Below are 19,171 nucleotides of genomic sequence, written 5' to 3'. Positions count from 1 at the left end.
ATATTTTTGGCCTTGCATGCCATAAGATCTCAACTTAGTGATACAGTGTGAAAGCAGCCATAGACAATACATAAGTGAATAGGGCTGGCTGTGTTCCAATAAAGGTTTATTTTAAAAAAAACAGTGGGGCTGGATTTGGCCCACAGGCTGAAATGTTAACTATGCTTAAAGAATCAGGGGCATGGTTAGTTTAATATTGACTTTTACTTTTCTAATTTTACATGGACCAAAGTATAATAAGAACACTTCCAATTAAATGGTAGGAATGTTATAATAATCAAATATAAAGCAAAGAAATGGTCTATATTTATGACACTATGAAGAGTAGATCACATTTCCAAAATATCTGTATATGTTCTCTTTCTTGACTGAATTATACATTAAGTCAATAGGACATGTGAAGGAAATGCATTCAGTTATAAATTATGCACTATAAAGCTTTTCTTCTGAATGTAATTGTCTTTAGATTTCTATCTGGACTGGAATGGTTTCCCGAGAGGAAATTCTTAAGAAGTCAAACTAAAGAACTAGACTGGGACTTGTCAGCTTCATGTGCACAAAGAGGTCAATAGGATGATTTTTCAACAATGGTAGTTCTAGATTCTGTTATTGTGAAAGTGATTTTAGATGCTTTACTGCTAATGTGTAAATACGAATTGTAGAACATTCAAAATGTTGTATTCAAATTCTATTGTACATAATTATTTCTTCCCTAAATCGTAAGTCTCACACATCCTTTACAGTATTTTTCTGTTAAAAGCCAGAAAACATACAGGCAATAAAATCAGCTCTACTGGCCAGAGAAGACCAGGTATATTAACAGGTAATTCCTGGGTTAAAGGGGTTAAAAGGTATAGGCACTTTAAGTGGGGGAATTAGGACTAATTTTTATCAGCTCTGGGGAAATCTCATAAATTTGGAAAATTTACTAAAAATCTTTTAAGATGAAGCATTCAAAATAATTTTTGAACAACAATAAGGAAATTGTGATTCAAATGGTATATCAATCACTTTTGTTAACTAAAAATTTTATCTTTCTCATTTTCTGTCTGGTATTTCTTAGGAGAACAGCTCAATTCTATTTCAGCAATGATGGTTCATTATGCTATTAGCCAATATTTTTGAAGGTTATCTTACTTATTCAAATCTTAGAAGTATATTAACCATTTATGGAAACTATTATCATTATCAGACTCTTCTGACTAGTCTGAGATGGTGAGATTTTATGGTCATACCAATATATGTTGAGCACTGTCAAGAGGACATTCAATATTTTTTGAGTACCTGCATGATTAGGCACTGAACTAGGAAAAGGGGATAGGATGATGAGTCAAACAGACAAGTTTAAAGCATTTGCGCCACTAAGTGAACCACGTTTTCCCAAAGCTCTGACATTTTATAGAAGAGGCGTAAGCATGATGTTTTCACTAATCTAACTTTGTGCTAAAGAAGTATGGCAGCAAAAACAAAATAGTGCAGAGTGGATATTCAAGAGCTAAGGGGCGATTAGTTGGATCAGGGCTGTTCTTGGCTACTTATTTCATGATTGGCCTTTTCATTTTTATAGACCAAATAGTCCTGCAGATAAATGGTAATTTATCATCATTCATTTAATTTTTGATTCAAACCTGCTGTTAAATTATTTTTGTTTGACCTAGATTTGTTTTGGCATTGACTACACAAATTTAAATATCCTTCATTTTTGGTAGTGTACAGGAGCCAGAAAGAAAATTAGGGGTGTATAGTTGTGTGTCTGAATGGCTGAGTTCAGAGAGAAGAATCTAGAAGGTGCTGGATAAATTTATTTCATTAGTTTATTTTTACTAATTTGATTTTGAGAATAAAAAACAACTTATACCTTATATATATAAAACAAAATTTTAAGTCCCTTCCAATTTTAACTTTTTTATTTAAATTATTCTAAGGTAGAAAATATTTTCTTTTCATCATTAGTTTTATTTTTATCCTAAGGTCTTAATTTATTAAAAAATCAGGTGACTGAATTCATTCAGCACAGATCATTACTAATACTTTCCCTGCACCACCTTTTTTCCCCCAAGAGCATTAGAAAGGCTATGAAAGATAATTAAAATTAAATCACTATCTAGTTAGATTTCCTTTTGCATATCTATCCCTGACATGTTTTGAATTTCAATCTAGAAAAAAATGGCCTATATAGATCTTAGCTATTTTGAAACATGCTAGTTTTACACTAGAGGACATTTGAATACCAACACTGTGCTATTTTTCTATACCTGACATGATCCACATATTTAAACTAACAAATATGTGTATTTATATGTATAAGCAGGTTTCCTTAAAAACTATAGCTACATATTATAATAATTTTCTATAATTATATATGTCAAGAATATAGCACTCGTGTATTTGGTTTTGCTTAACATTTTAGAATTTGTAAAAATACTAATAAACTAGTATTGTGTTAGCTTTTCCCTTTGCCCACTGAATACAAGATAAGTTGACCCATTTATTTACAGGCTCAACAAGGGCAATCCATTTCATGCTACTGCACTGACCCTTAACAAAGATCTTGTAAATGAGTAGCCTATTACAATATGTACAAGTGACCTTTAATTGCTCAAAGGGGCTTTTTACTATGAGGTTTCTCGATGCTATGCCATAGCTACAGTATAAGTTGGCAAAATATTCCTTAGGTTATTGTGCAGAAATATCAACAAACACCCCCCATCCTGGCATAATACGTAAGTAAAAAGTTGAAACATTTAACTAAGACCACACTATAATAATGCCTTTTAATAACTATTGATCACAAAGATTAGCTATTTTATCAATCATATAAGAATTAAACATTTACAACATTCATTAGTAATTCACTTAAGTTCCTAGAAAACCTAATTAAATACTACTTCATTTTTAATACTTTGCAAACAAAAACGTATTTCAAACTTGACCACCTTCATTTTATAACAGAAAATTTTAATTCTAGTAAAAGATACTTCCTTCTCTCTTTTTACTAAATGACCATACAATTGGAACTGTTATTACTTTGAAATATTTAGTGAAGAATCATATACCTGTCAAAAATTACCCGAATATCCAAGTGCATCCTAAGTGTCATTCATATTAAGTAATATTTAAGACAAACTTTCAATAAAATACAGGGCAACTGATTTACTCAGAAATTTATGAATGCATACGATATATTTTTGACAGTCTTACAAAAAATTGAAACTAAATACTTAATTTCATTAAACCATTCATATTAGGTATTTTATTTCTGGAAGGCTTATGCAAAAATGATTCAGTCTGAATTCTCTACAATAATGATTGGTTGATTTTGCTGCATCTGACAAAACAATTCAGTGAACTTCACTACACTAGATATAAAGACTCTAAACTGGCTGCTTTATGAGATGTCCACTGTGGCATGGAGTTGTGACAGTAGAAACTTTGCCAAATTTTAATTTCTGCTTAAGAGAACTGCTATAGTTGCGCTGTGGCTAAAGGCATTTTCATGCACTCCTGTTTTTATCTATTTTGGTCCCCCAAGTCTTACCTTTTAAAAACTAATACTTTATACCTCATCTTGTATTTCCTTAGTGAGGAACTTTTCCTTAGTAAGAAATAAAAATTTCTTATTACTAAACTGTAGGAAACAGTAGTATTAATCAATAAAAGAGGACAATATTTTGCAGTTGTAAGATTTACTGCTTCATTTTGTTTTAAGATGGTATTCAAAGAGCTTCCAATAAATAAAACATTTGCAACAGGAAAAAACACATTTTAATATGAATGGATCAAAGCTTTGTAGAACCAGTTATAACAAAAGGGGAAGCAAAAATTAGGAATTTGAAAATTTGAATTTGGTAGACTCTTAATATCTTATAAATTGTGCACACCTTATTTCACAAGATCATTTTTGATGCCCCAAAGATGGTAAGTGTAAGATAACTTAGAAAAACACAAAATGTAAAAACATAGTAAATAACCATGAGCAAATTAATATTTGCAAAAGTACCTGAACGTATAACTTAAGTGAATACAATAATGATACACTGTAATTAAATTTTGGATACTTTGAACCATATCTATATAGTTGACTGGAACAAGGGAACCGTATTTTTTCATATAGCATATTTTCCCCATCTTATGTAGCTATGATCTAGAAATTCTATTAAAAATAGGTAGTGTTTTAGGGAATGGCCTTTATATTTTTTGCAAATATAACTTTCTATTAAAAAAATACCCACCATATACAAGAAGTAAAAAAATAAGGAAAGAACAATCTTGCCACCCTATTCATATATATATACTACTATACATATGTATCATGGCAACTCAAACATATTGCTACCTATATATATGTTATGTGTGTGTGTATATATATATATATGTATATGCACATACACACAAACACACACACAAAAGAAATAGCAAAATGTTATATGAGGGAGAAACTATGATTGATCCAATCTGACTTTTATAATGTGCTTAATAGGAGTAGAAATGCTTTTTAGGAACAGAAGAATTTTTAACTTGAAAATTAAAAGAGTATATATAAATACATACACACTTACACACATATGTGTGTAAATATATACACACACACACACATACACATACATATTTTTTGATACTTTTTTTTTTATCCATCAGGGTGTAGGCTTTCTGGCTTGTGCACTGAAGATGAGATGGCAGTACAGCTTAAGGCATGACCAATAGGTTGTGGGGAAGAGCTCAGGATTCGGAATAAAACAGACTTGAATTTAAGTGTCATTTTTATTAGTTATTAACTGATTTTGGGTAAGTTCAGTTGCTTGAGTAGATGGCTATTGTGAGATCTATGAGGTAATGCCTATAAAAGCACTTGAAATAGTTCCAGGTCCCTGTTAAATGCTCAATAAACTCTTTATTTATTTTACTTATTAATAATAATTAACAGAGCTCCTAAAAATGTTGACTTCCCAGTGTAGGTCTGCACATGCGTCAGAAGATCTGTGTTTAATCCTCCCTCTAACAAGACTGTGACTTTGGGAAGGTTATATAGCTCCTTGTATTTCCTTACATTATAATGGGTGTAGTGATAATGCACATGGCAAGGGTTCCTGTAAGGATCAAGTAAGAATTAAATATGGTAATGTATGTGATGCCTAGAACAAACCAGATACCCAATACATGGATTAGTATATACATTTACAGTAGACATGAGTTACTTTAAAAACAGAACTTCAACAATTTAACATATATTTATGGACTACCTACTGTATGTGCTTAGGATTTAGCTGCGAACATGACAGACTATGTCCTTACTCTTGTGAAGCTCACGTTAGGTTGAGTGAGGCTGGGTAAGTAAACAAATTGACTGGTAAATAACTGCAGTAATACATAAGTGTTACACTGAGAATTAGAGTAGAGTATGTAAGAGTAGGCAACTGAGTGAATACTTCAGATAGGCCAGTCAGGGAAGACCTAAGAAGGAAACTGAGATTTTGAACCTACAATTCAATGAAGAGGAAGAAGTATTGAAAGGATAGGAGGGGTGACATTACAGACATTTGCTGTGCAAAGATATTGAGGCAGGACTGAAGTTAGGATATTTTAAATACAAAAGCATCCCCAAAACTACCTATATATATGACAAAGCTCATGGATACCATTTTTATTAAGTTCTACTATGTATCTATTACTCATCCTTAGAGGACGTATTAGTAAAATATATGTTCTTACCCTCTAGGAACCATCTCACTATTCAAAATACATGCTTTCCTTTAATTTTTTTCCTTAATTTTCCTTAACTTTTTGGGTAACTTAAAAAACAGTACAATGTCAAATACTACACCCTAAGTTCAATTTGGAAAATGACCATTTTTATATAAAATTATTCAGTCAAGGTGTCATAAAACATTTTAATATATTTCTCAGAAATAGGATTCATTTGATGTAATGAATTATAAGTTTAGTATCTTAAGTGTTGATGAGCATACAGAGATATACAATTGCCAAACATGAATTTCCTCTTCCTTGCAAAATGAAGCAATGATATTCTGCCAGCTAAACTCACAGGAAGCATGTGAAATGAACACAAAAGCAAACAGGCCTTGCGGTTGCCTAAGGGAAAGTCAGCAAGATGGCAGCTTCAATCATTCGGAATAATACTAACGCAGCCTTAGGCTTTTCTCAGAATGGAAACATGTCACTATTACTGCAATATCCCAACAAATCAGAATGCAGAGAAAAGAACACTTATGCATTCACATCCTGGAAGGGCACTTTACTCAACATTTAAGTGGAAAATAATTATAAAGAAATCTCAGAAAAATTGTCAGTGAACATAAATGACTCAGGAAAAATGTTTTTTCTTTCAATGTGCTTAATAGATTTTTTAAAAGCTTACCACTTAGAAACAATTTCCTTTTATATTCTCCTTAAGGAATTATTAATGTAAAAACAAATTTTTATGAAGTGGTAAGTGAAAAGTTTGGGATTGCTGCCAGTAAGAAATACTCTTTTTTCCCCACAACACAGTACTATTACTTGGAAAGTTTGATCAAAGGGAATAAATTTTCATGACATTTATATAGGAAGTTAAAAAATACTCCAAATATTTTGGGAACTTACCTAATCATTATACTTTTAGCACGTGTCCAGTCCTGTAGCGATCTTTGGTCAATCATCAAAAAAGCAAAGGCAAATTGGCATGACTCCACCCAAACTTTAATACCGCATGATTGTGTCGTGTAAGCTTGTTTTGTGTGAGAGCTGCTGTGGTTTTAGCAGAGAGATTAACAACCGGACCTAAGCTGGCCTCCAAACCTTGCCCTGCTGATGCCTCAAGCTCTTTGAAGTCTGACCATCATACCTGGCAAAACAACAGTGAGAACTAGGATGGTGTCAGATCTAATCAAATTGTTAGCTGCAGCATAGCTAACTATGGGGTTCACTAATTGGCCCAATTGCGGATTATACCTTTTGCTACAGATTCAAGACAATAATTTAGTTAAATGATGTTTTTTTCTCCTTATCTCTTCTAATTAAGATTCCAAAGTTGGGAGAAACAGGATTAGACAGTTTCAAAACTATGTTCTCCTTAAGGTGGTATGCATTTTTGATAGGCTCACTATGACATGTGAAATATGTAAGTATAGTATAAACCAACTTCTGGAGGTTGTGTGAAACCTATATGACTTAATCTATATCTATATCAATTGGGAATTAAAATGCAAATACCGGGAGGGTAATATGATGAATATATTAAAATGTAAACACAGAAAATAACATTTCCATTGTTAATGAATGCTAATCTGGGTTTACTTTTGACAAATATATTCTAATATATAGAATATATTCTATGTTCCACTTTGATTCTCTTTTGCTAACTGCAGTATATCCAGGAATAGAAGTACTAAGTAATATTTGTGGAGAGCATCATTATCACAAAAAGTATACTGGGTTGTATGGTCCATTATGCTACAATTTAAGAATGCTCCTGAGCCAGATATTTATGTTTTCACTATTTTATTTTAGTAACATAATTGTGAACTGACAAATAATTACCATCTCTCCTCCCTATCTTTAGATATAGTAAACATATAGTAATATTTCTACTTTCTAGTGGTAAGGCCAAGGAATAAGTATTATACTAGTTAATCAAATATGCTAGAGAGTTACCATGTACAGTTTATAAGGATTATCAGTTTTCAAAGAATTAGAGAGCTATTTCTTTTAACTTTCTACTTTAAAAATGGAAAGGCTGTTGAAAAAATATGTAGGGAAGTAAGGAAGCCTAGAAACAAAGATACGCAATACTCTAGATTGTCTGACATTGTCATTGTGACTGACACCCTTGTAGAATTTATGGTTTTCCAATATGTAAAAATTTCAAATAATTCTACACAATAATTCTACACAATCACATCAAGTATATGGTAACATTATATAAAGCTTATTTATACTGATGGTATATGCTATTCTGGTCTTAACACTTATGAATGAACCTCTAAGTAAGTATAAAAAATAACAGTTAATTAATAACGGTTGATCAATTATTCTGTGAGAAAAAGTTCTTGGTGATTGGAGAGATACTGAGGTCCTGTATTCTGAGCTAGGGGCAAGTATTACAAGACAACCTTGAATAAACTTGATTTACTTTGATTTTCTGAATTCTCAATACTCATTTAATGTACAAGACCTACACAGATATACTACTTATAATAAATACTTTAGGACCAATGAAAGCTTACATTAGTATTGTTTATCTTTATATTGAAAATTTGCTGTGAACAGTGTATGTCTTTTATATATTTCAGTGTGACCCAACAACCATATTTTCTGACTTAAACTTAGAAAGACTGGATCTTAGAGTTGATAACTGTCCCACTGCCAAAGCAGAAACTGTTTATAATAACCTTACTAGAGATTGCAAATAATGTAAAAATACGTTATTATCATTTGTATTAGAAAATTAGAATGCTAAGATCAAGCTGAACAATACAAAATCAAAGTAGCAAATAATATTAAATGCACATAAAAATGCTGCTGTTACATCATCAAATTAAATGCAGCACATTTCTAATCCTACCAAATCTTAACTTGTTTATGTACAATTACATCATAATTATATATAAAGACAAAATTGGCTAAGGATAATCCCAACATTAGAGAAGCAAAAATTATAGAAACTGAAAAAATATGTCTAAATAGCTATTTCAGCTTGGAAGTGAAGCTATGTACCCAAATTACACATCTTAAAGAACTTAACAGAGAAGGAACTGTTCATAGGTTACTTGACAGTGGAGCTTATGTAGTATTTATAGCTGTATTATTTGGACTGTTTTTAAACCCCATAATTTATCTATATTACATATCTTTAAGGAAAGATTTTATACCTATGAAGTGTATGACTCTCTTCTTAGATCTGGGATAAATACAAAGATAAAAAAGACAGTTTATGTATGTTGAGTCTACTATTATATCTTAGTAAAGTCTTTTGTTATAAAGTATTTAATCACTATATTGAAATACAAATAAGCCAGTGTAGTGCCTGGTACATACTAAAGGTTTAATGAATGTTTGCTTGATCAAATCAAGATTAAGTGGTAAGGCCAAGGAATAAGTATTATACTAGTTAATCAAATATGCTAGAGAGTTACCATGTACAGTTTATAAGTATTATCAGTTTTCAAAGAATTAGAGAGCTATTTCTTTTAACTTGAAGCCATACTGAATCAACCTTAAACTTTATTTTATTTACCCAGAAAGCATGGCAAGATTTTAGTGTCATTACTGTAGCTATGATTCTGTTATGATCTTGTAGAGGGGTTAATTTATAGAGCTTCATAGTTGATGAATACTAGGTATTAGTAAAAATTTACTGTGATTAGATAAATGTTTCCACTTGAATCTGGACAATTCCAACCCACACTCCAAGACAGAAGAAATATTCTTTCGTCATCTCCAAATTACTCAGAGAAATCAGGGATTACTAGCTAAATCTGTTCTACCAGCTGGAGGCCCTTGCTGGCTATTAGTAAAACAATTTCAGTTTTCATATATAAAAAGAGTGATGATTTAATAAATCAAAGAAATGCTACCCTAAAAATAGAGATGAGGGTGTTTGCCTGTTTCTTTTGCCCATTGTTTCCGACCTTGACAACTTTTGAGACCATGTGACTGACCCTACATTCCAACGTGTAACCTTAAGATTTATTTCTGCTTTACCTGCTAAATTACCTTCCCCTTCTCAAAGTAAGACACAGATTCAATGCCTGGTATATTATAGCCTCAGACTTTACAGACTAATATAGTGTACATTTACATTTTTTAAAATATTAAGACAGTTTAAAAAACACATTTATTCATTGTGCATATCAAAACTTGCCACTTGATTATTTTTCTCCCAATAAAGAAATCCTCTCATTTCCAGTTTAAATATCACCAAAAATTTGCTATCTGTTTGGATATGCATTGTATATTCTACAGTGTTATATTTAAAACATTTAATCCTACTTGAACCACATGATTTTATCCTGTTATAATTATACCTATTTGTACTCCTATTCAGTTTGATCCTTTAACTTATATTTTTTCTAATTATAAAATTGAAGTTTATGGCATAAGTAAATAAGTTATTTAGAATGCATTTCATCTATATTTCTAGATATTAAGAAAAACCTTATTGACTGGGTTACAAGCCAAAAAGGTAAAGGATTTGATTTACTAAATTGAACCCTAACTTTTAAAAAAAATAACGATCTACTTGTGTTTTGTTTTCAAATATTATTTCCAAACCACAGGGTGACCAATTAAAATGGCTCTCTTATTTTGCATTGTGGGGAGAAGAAGAGAGGAAATGTAACAGGAATCTATGTGGTTAATAAAAGATCTTTTATCAGTAGCAAGTGTAAGGTGTAAAATATTACAACCTAAAGTTATTCAAAGGAGAGGTCCCACTTGATGTTATGTAAGTCCTTTATTTTTACCCCTTCATCCCCAAATAAGACCCAGTATGTGCTTGTGTGTGATAGAAAGAGAGGAGGAGAGAGACAGAATAAACATGATTCACACTACTGTGCTACTTTTTTCCCTGGGTGTAATGCGTTTTTCAGTAGGGAATATCATTGCTACATTTGTATGCTGATAGATGTTAAGACCTGGCCATTGGAATACTCATCTTAGGAGAAAGATGTCACATGGAGAATAAGTCACATCTTTCATCAAAAATACAAATCCAATTTAAAATAAAATGAAGGGGCATGCTTTCTTTGTAATACTAAGAACTATAAATTAATCCCTTTAAAAGTTTTAATCAATATTATAGTTAATTTCTCAATATTCTGTTAGAAAAACTGAAATTTGTTTGAGTAATTACAGTGTTGGGTTCCATGGAAATGGTTTCTTTTGAGAACTAAAGCAAATTAGCTCAAGAAACAGTATTTCTACACTCTCGTTCTTTTGGCTTTAAGTGGCTTTTGAAGGGAATACCCTCAGATGAGAAACTTCTAACACTCCTGCAGAGATGACCTGCTTGAAGAACTGGCTGCCTGATTAACTATTAACTACTCTCAATAGGATTAGATAATTAAGGACATTGATGACCATTAATTAGGAGGAGGGCACATTAATTTGTCACTGGATAGGGCCCTTACAATGATTTATAGGTTAGTGCTACTAGCAAATGTGAAGGGAAAGAAAAAAAGAGAGAGAACCATTAAGTTACCTTATCAAGTGGCCAACTAAAGAGGGCAGAGGGTCAAAAAAGGGCCAAAATGGTCACTTAAGGGTGAAGTCCCAAACACCAAAGCAGTGCCAAGCCACATTGACCATCATTTGGTGATGAAGTTAAAAATATGCTAATTTATTGGTGGCAATTCTCTCTTTTTATGGTTTCAAGCAGTTAAGACAAGTGGCCTGCTTAGAGCTTTTCATTTGAAAAGAGATTAAACAAAATGGTTTGTCAAGGCTGCCTGGCTGTTTTATGTCTTTGTTAAAAAAACTGCACTGACTATACTGATAACTATCACATCACCCAAAAGCCATCTCTCTCTGAGCATTTATTTCGTTAATAAATACATCAACCCTAATTGCTTAATAGTGCTATGTTCATTTGCTCTTTAGCAAGATTAAGTTGAAATAAATCTTTTGTACTACTACTTTCTGTCACTACTGCTTGCATAAAGGTCACAAAAAAGTTGAAGTTTTGTAGAAAATTTACTTAAAGACTGATATAAATTATACTTTGTTTTATTCAGCACGGAAAGTAGAAAAGTGATTTCACTAATAGTATAAAGAAAAGTGCTTTTAGAATGTAGAGAGCAAGAGAATGTATTCTCTTAGCAATACACAGTTGTGGGAAGCATTCACATCCCACACACAAATAAGCACAGCTCATTAACATTTAATTAAATATGCTTTCCAAAGTCTTAGACATATGCATGTCATACTTATCATCTAAGTTTGGAGCTTACTTTTAATGGACATCTTAAACAAAATCATTTTTGCTATTTTCTAATGATATACCATTAAAATAAAAGAAACAAATAATATAGTCTAAAAATTATTTTTTATACCAAAAGAACATAGCATGAAACATCTTCTAAGAATTTCATTGAAGTAAAAATAAAATTAAAATATAAAGAGATACTATTTACCTCAAGACTGTCAGCTAAAATATAAAAATTCTTACCTCAATGGTGAACAGCTTCCTTTTTAATTTAAAAGCTAAGTCTCTGACATCTGACACATCACAAATCAAGTTATTAAGCCGAGGAATCTGCCGAATATGAATCAAACCTTGTGGAAAGGAAGTTAAAAGAAAAAAACTAAAAATGCTCTCTTGGTTGCATAAATTAAAGAGTCTAACAGCAGAATCCTGCAAATTTACACACAAGCATCCTCCCCTTTTAAAACTGGAGCTTACTACCAGAAGCAATGAAGCAAATGGTGTGATTATACTCAAGTAATCAAGCAGAATAAGATAAACAGAAATCCTTGTGCGAGGAAAACTAATTGCACTTTGGTACAGAAGTACAGATGTAAAGAGGGATCTTAATACTTGTCAAAACTACAGCCGGTTTGTGTGTGATTTTCTCTTGTATTTACAGTAAGCAAATATGGCTATCACCTTGCATGCTGCCCACGGCACCACTGAGTGATCTTTATTTTATTAAATGCACCAGTAAGCAGCCAGCAAAACAAGGCTTATGGGTTACTGATAACCAGTGAAGCACTAATGAAAAGTATTTCATTTTGTACCTTATTAATGACTTGAACAAACCACTGAAGAAAACTACATTTCAGAGCATACTCTAGAATCAAATACTAACCTCTTTGCCATCCCAAGAACTCATTTCTGTGGCATGTTAGGTCTTTATGTAGCTGCTATAATCTTTGTAACAGTGCTAGGTAAACCGTGAGCTTTGGCCTCTTGTCAGTAGAAACACTTGCTAATTTTTTCTGACAAGGGCATTGGATGGCTTTTGTGCAGCTTAATGCAGTTTCTGACTAAACTCGGGGTCATTTGCCATAAAAGAAGACAGACATGGAAGATTCTTCAGTGTACCTCTGTGTCTGATTTAGCTCATGTTTAAAAATCTCCCTAAATATGGGAGAAGAAGACAAATCTACATTTGAATGAATCAGATAACTTTTTTTTTACAGAACTGCTTCTCTGGTATATAGTTTTGTGTGTGTTTGAATGCACATTTGAATGCACATAGTAATGTATGCATTAGTTTTAGCTTACAGGGTAAACCTCCAGGTGCTTAACTTTAGAAATCCCCCTTCAAAAATCACTAAAATGTCTGATTCAGCTTTTTAAACTTAAAAAGGTGTAAAAGATGTTACTGAGAATTTATTTAGATAACAATTAAAAATATCTCACACAGTGCCATTGAGTAAAATACATCAGATAAGTACACCATACTTTCACTTGCACAGTTCTCATTTAAAACTTGCATGTGGCTTGTTTAGCTATTAAATCAAGAGTCCTTAAAGCATGAATGAATGATTCATGAGGTCCTTCTTATTAATAGAAAATTTACTCTTTCAGAACCATCCATTAATTGGTGGGGAATAATTGATTAATTTAGAGATTTCAGCATAAAAAGTATTTTTTGGAATATGAAATTTTACTAAATTTATAAAGTCATAATACTTACAAATGATTAACAGATATAATTTATTAAGGCAATATTTAACTTGAGTTATTTTGAAAGAAAATGAAAATAATACTAAATTAAAGAAATTATCCAGTTATAAGATAAATAAGTCATGGGGATGTAATGTTCAGCATGGTGATCATGGTTAGCAACACTGTATTATATATTTGAAAGTAGCTAAGAGAGTAGATCTTAAGAGTTCTCATCACTAGGAAAAAAATTGTAACTATGTGTGGTTATAGATGTTAATTAAATAAACTGTGGTAATCATTTTATAATATTTCCATCTGTTAAATTTTGATATTGTACAGTGTAATACAATGTTATATGTCAATCATAATGCAATGAAAGTTTTTTAGAAAGGAAAAAAGAAATAGTTTAATCTTAATGGATCTCTTCCTATCATAGTGACAATAATACATTAAGTGAATTATATAGAGGGTTAATTTGGGCATATACCATTTGTACAACTATGCAAGTAAATGATCACAAGGCAAATTACTTTATGTAGCTTTTGTTCACAGCTTCTGTTTTATAGTTTTTTAAAAAATACTTGTTGGATTGTGCTATTTTACTCTTGTTTTAAAGTTGTATGCTGACTCCTCAAAACACTGGTGATTATCATATAAAATATCTTATAATATTTTCTTTTGTAGACTCTAGAAATTACCACAGTCCTACAATCACAATTACACAATTTTGTAGCAGGTTCAAATAAACTATTCAGTCTTTGGACTAGATGTTTCCTTGTAGTAGCTCCATAATGATAACAGCAATAATAATATTTATGCAGAATAAGTAAATAGGAAAAAATTTATTTTTAACCATACTCTATATTCAGTTTAGAGCTAGAATATGCAAAACTACTAAACCTTTCCTACTGCAATAGTTCTTTGTAAGAACCCTTATTAAAAAATATCCCCAAATTAATCAAATGACTAAAATACTATAAAAAGCTTAAAAATGTAAGTAAAACATCTGACTAATTAACTTGTGTTTATACTAGTGTTGCAATATTTAAAAATTTGTTCATAACTCAAACTAACAAAATGATCAAACAGAAAAAAACCCAAATATATAATCAAAGATGTTCACTTCCTGAAAATTGATTGATTAGGATTTTTAAAATATGGTGTAAATTTTATTTATCATACAGCAGAGCACTGTAAAGTATAAACTGCTGTGCAAAGCTGTTATAATTAATATGACATTTATTTCAAACATGGCTAATAAGTACAATTGATATCATGGCAACTTTAGGCCACTGGGGCAACAAAATTTATATCTGATTGAGCCATACTTTAGTATTGGGTTTAACTCCTTTCAAACAGTTACCGCAGTCTGTAGTCTTAATGCAGTTTGGTGATAAGCTGCCATGGAAGGTTGGCCAGGAATGGAAAACATTTGACAGACATATAAAATAAAATTCTGCTACTTGACAGTAGATATGACTAGACAAGATGCTTCCAGGTACCCTAGAGGCAACAAGACATGCTCTTCTCATTATAAAGGTGCTGCTTACCATGATAATCCTTATATAATGGGTTGATTTCTCTCTCAGAACCAATAAATGATTCCAAACCAATTACCGTATCTGACAAATTTGTAACACGAGCAAGAATTGCTTTATTCTGTAAAACAAGGGAACAAAACATTCATGTTATGCTTACAAATATAACTTTTACACAGTATTATTATGCTACCTCAATGACCAATTGTAGAGAAGACAGACTATAAACATAGACACATAACTTAAAAGTTAAAGCTACCCCAGGCTGAAAACAAGCCTTAATTGAAAATTCCAACCCATGTAAAGTAAACTTTTTTAATTTGAAGAACTGAGGGGGCATACCTTACTTTTGGTAGAAAACATAAACTTTGACTTCTGTTTTAAGGGGTAAGACCATCTTTCTTCTCATACACTATTATTTTTCTAATTACTTTAGCCATAGCCCTTTGGAAAATCTGATACACATTAGGACTTAGAAGCAGTAGATGGATGGTTCAATATAATGTAAAGGCAAGGTCCCACTATCATCTGTCAACTGGGACCAGGTCCCAGCCCTGCAACAGCTGAGGTCCTCTATATCATCCTAGAAAAGCATGGAAGGCTAAGAGGCTGCAGCATGGCTAGCTCTGGAGTCTTCTGTTCTCTTTCCAGATGCTGCTATTTGGCTCTGGGATAAGGACCACAGAAAAGATAGTAGGTGATTAGTGCTAAACTAGTTAAGACTACCTTTTCCTTCCCAATACAACTTGACATGAAATAAAAATACTGCTAAACAATATATTGTAAAAAAGTCACATTTTAAGTAGCAAAAGTTCTAAAATACTCAGAATTTCACGGTTATAAAAATATAACCATTAAATACTGTGTAGGCTTTCTTGAATTATTTTATTTAATGGAAATTCAGTATTCCTTTAGCCCCTGACAGGGTGGTAGGTTAGTAAACTGTTTTATATACTATATCTTAGAAAAAACTTTGCTCTTAAAGATAAAATTGAAAAGTAATATAGATAAGTTGAAAAAACTGTTGTTTATAAAATTTTATAACTTTGAAATTCCCATTGTATACATTGGTTAATGTCTTAATAATCTTTAAAGAAAGGACAGATAATGTAAAATAGCCATGTAAATTTATCAGTCAGATGCTACGTACCCTATAAGAAGTCCAAATATAATCAAATATGTTCATTTTCTGAAAACGTGACTGACTACTGAGCTTACTAGTATTCTTCTGTATTTTAAGCCCTTTTGTAAAGATTGCATAAAAATGAAAAATAAAAGAAGACTGGTTAATGTTACCTGACTCACACAGTAGCCTCTGTCACTAAACATTATGCTTAAATGATGGGTTAACTCACATCTAGAGCAGTACTTGAAACCCATCTGTGAGTAGAAATGTGTGTATAATGTTTCAGCCTTTGAATCAGTGCTCTTAAAAGAAGCCAGTTAAAAGCTACCCTTAATTGTCTTTAATACTTTCAATAATATGGGTACCAAGTGTAGAAAACAAATGTAATTTGGAAATCCCTATTTTTTTCTAACGCAATTTTTCATTCAATGATGAGAAAATAATCCAGATTGATTCCTTATTTTCAGTTCTATGCCACAGGGGATGGTCCTACTCCAGGAATAACAGGGGCTTCAGAGGCCATAAACATGTTCCTCTCAATAGTTCTTTAGCAAAAACTATTATATCAAACTCATCCAGGTTGGGTTTCAGCCAGTTATTCTTCACCCAAACAAAAATGTCTGCCAGACATTCCAACAGCTGGGAGACAGTTCACAATGAGTCAACTTGAAAATGATTCATTGTGCTGAGTACTTAACAATGTTGGGGTGGGGGTGGGGTGGGGCTGGGTTGGTTGTAGAGGGTGAGAACAAGTGGGAGATGAAGAATAACCATGTGGTTCTCCCATTAAGAAGAATCTTAGATAACAAGCAGGCTTTTATCATTTCATTTTTAGGATAAACTCAACTTGGAAGAGTACTCCTGTCATGGACCCTCAGAGGAACAAGCACTTATAAAGGCTACTGACAATATTTCTTAACCAAAAAGGTCAGATTTCCTTTTATCTATAAATAGGAGACTAATAAGCCTTTGTATCTAAATATCTGAATTAAAAATGATAAAGTCAATTTTTGTTAGAACTTAACTATTCAGGAATTTAGTGATATAAACCAGGGCTTTCTTGATCATATGAATAATAGAAACCATAAGATTTATGGATGAGATTAGTCTTCCATTCTAGTAGTACATAAGTAAGGTCCTGTGTAGTTAAATGGTCAACCTGACATTTGTTTATTTCAAAGAGGGTTTCTTTCCTTAAATTAACCTTAAAATTTACTAATAAACTATTTACTACCCTGTAATATTTGTCAACATTATAGGTCTTTTAAAGGTAATTTGTGGGAAGCTAAAAAATCGTTTATCCATTTGAGAGGAAAGCTAATAAATTTGAAATATAAAAGATGTGTACAGTCTAGATTTAAAAATTTCAGAAACTCAACCATATATTTCATTTATTTTATTTCTAAGTTCCAAGTTTTATACCATAGTTATTAACTACAAATTATATTTTATTTTAAAAGCTTTCATAAGTTATTAGAACATGAATAAACCTTTAATCATTACCATAAAATGAATTATATTAAATAGTGACCTTATCACTTTCTGCACAGTTTTGTGAAACAGCTTATGTAATGTGGCAGACCAGATTAATTGTGAAAGTTATAGAGATATCTGAAAAACATCTACAGAATAAAAAGCACTGGAATTATTTTAAAGTAGTATCTAAGTTTCTGACTGAGATAATCTTTACCTTAATTATAAACTTATTCAGTCTTCTGGTTATTTGTAGGAGCATAGAAGATATTTGGACATGTAAAAGTACATGTTTTTAAAAAAGTTAAAAGACTGTTGTAGATTACTTATGTATCTCCAAGATTCACAGGGAATATGATGTATTGATATAATTCTATCTTAAAACCACTTGTCAAAAGGTCTTTCAAATCATAACATTAATACTAAATGGTCTTTTAATAAAGGTAGGTGACTTTACTTGAGACTATAAAATAAACAGCTTTAAAAAATCCTTAAAAGCACAATATCCACAATTCACTTCAGGAGAATAAACTATGGACAGTAAGTTGTTAGAACATAACCCACAGGTTTAGTGTAATGATCTGAGCAGAAGCCCTGAAACTGGAACTCCCATATTCTCATCTTAACAGATTGTGTTTTTATGTCACTAGCCAAGATGCAAAACTTCTTTGGTCTACAGTATATGTAGTTGGAAATGGAGAAGAAAAGGTATTTGTGCATCAATTATGTAGACATAAATTTTGAATAATTTTTTTGTTAATTTTGAAATCAATATATTATATTTCTAATAAGAAACTTTTAAGTAAGGACATTCAGGATTCACCAATATGAGTAAAATGATGGATATAGTGCGTGCATGGCACATTGACATCACCAAAGTATGTACAATGATAACTGCCATCTCTCCTCCTGGCCCATCTGGATGTGAAAATCTAGGATGGCTCAAAAATCCTTCTTATAGGAGACAAATCTCCCTTCACTCTTGGGTGAAAGTTGTCAGTTCTGGATAGCGGCCAAGATATGACTAGGAGGGAAGCCAGAAGAGAAGAGAGCCAGTGTCCAGGAGTTTGCAGAGTTTTCTGGCAGTCTTGAATTGCATTGTACTAACTTACATAAAAGGTTCTTAAAACTTTCTGTTGCAGCATAATTTCTTAATTAATTATTTAAGTTTAAATTATGTCAAATGCTACTGCAAATTAAAAAAGCAAATCAGGTTGAGTGGTTAACTACTTTCCTATTCCAATTTCAGCTTCACAAAAATCTTCAGAGTTTTTGTTTTGATTGTTCTTTGGTTTTATAGAATGTTTCTTGTTTGCTTTTATAGAATGATAACCCATTTTTACTAGGATTTGACAATCCATTAAATAGATTTTAAATAAAGGAAGATTAATTTAATGCTCATTAATTTTTGGCCCATAAAGACAA

The 19,171-nt window shown here is 31.7% G+C and overlaps 1 protein-coding gene across 8 annotated transcripts in view; it reads right to left on the bottom strand.

The window, feature by feature from the left end:
- Positions 1-19,171, bottom strand: part of ELP4 (elongator acetyltransferase complex subunit 4) — a 252,442-nt gene that overhangs the window by 110,612 nt on the left and 122,659 nt on the right. For 6 of the 8 annotated variants that reach the window (XM_073216359.1, XM_073216360.1, XM_073216362.1 and 3 more), the window contains exons 8-9: positions 15,160-15,268; positions 12,164-12,270 (exon numbers count right to left, since the gene is read on the bottom strand). In XM_073216359.1, coding sequence (XP_073072460.1) covers positions 12,164-12,270; positions 15,160-15,268 — 216 coding nt within the window. Of the gene's footprint in view, positions 1-6,600; positions 6,643-6,683; positions 6,842-12,163; positions 12,271-15,159; positions 15,269-19,171 lie in introns of those variants that run through there. The other 2 variants (XM_017664053.3, XM_073216363.1) reach the window with 2 other exon arrangements.

This window comes from Manis javanica, chromosome 11, assembly GCF_040802235.1.
Source record: "Manis javanica isolate MJ-LG chromosome 11, MJ_LKY, whole genome shotgun sequence".
Classification (NCBI taxonomy): domain Eukaryota; kingdom Metazoa; phylum Chordata; class Mammalia; order Pholidota; family Manidae; genus Manis; species Manis javanica.
The sequence above is the reverse complement of the archived record's forward strand: the minus strand, read 5'-3'. Positions and strand labels throughout refer to the sequence as shown.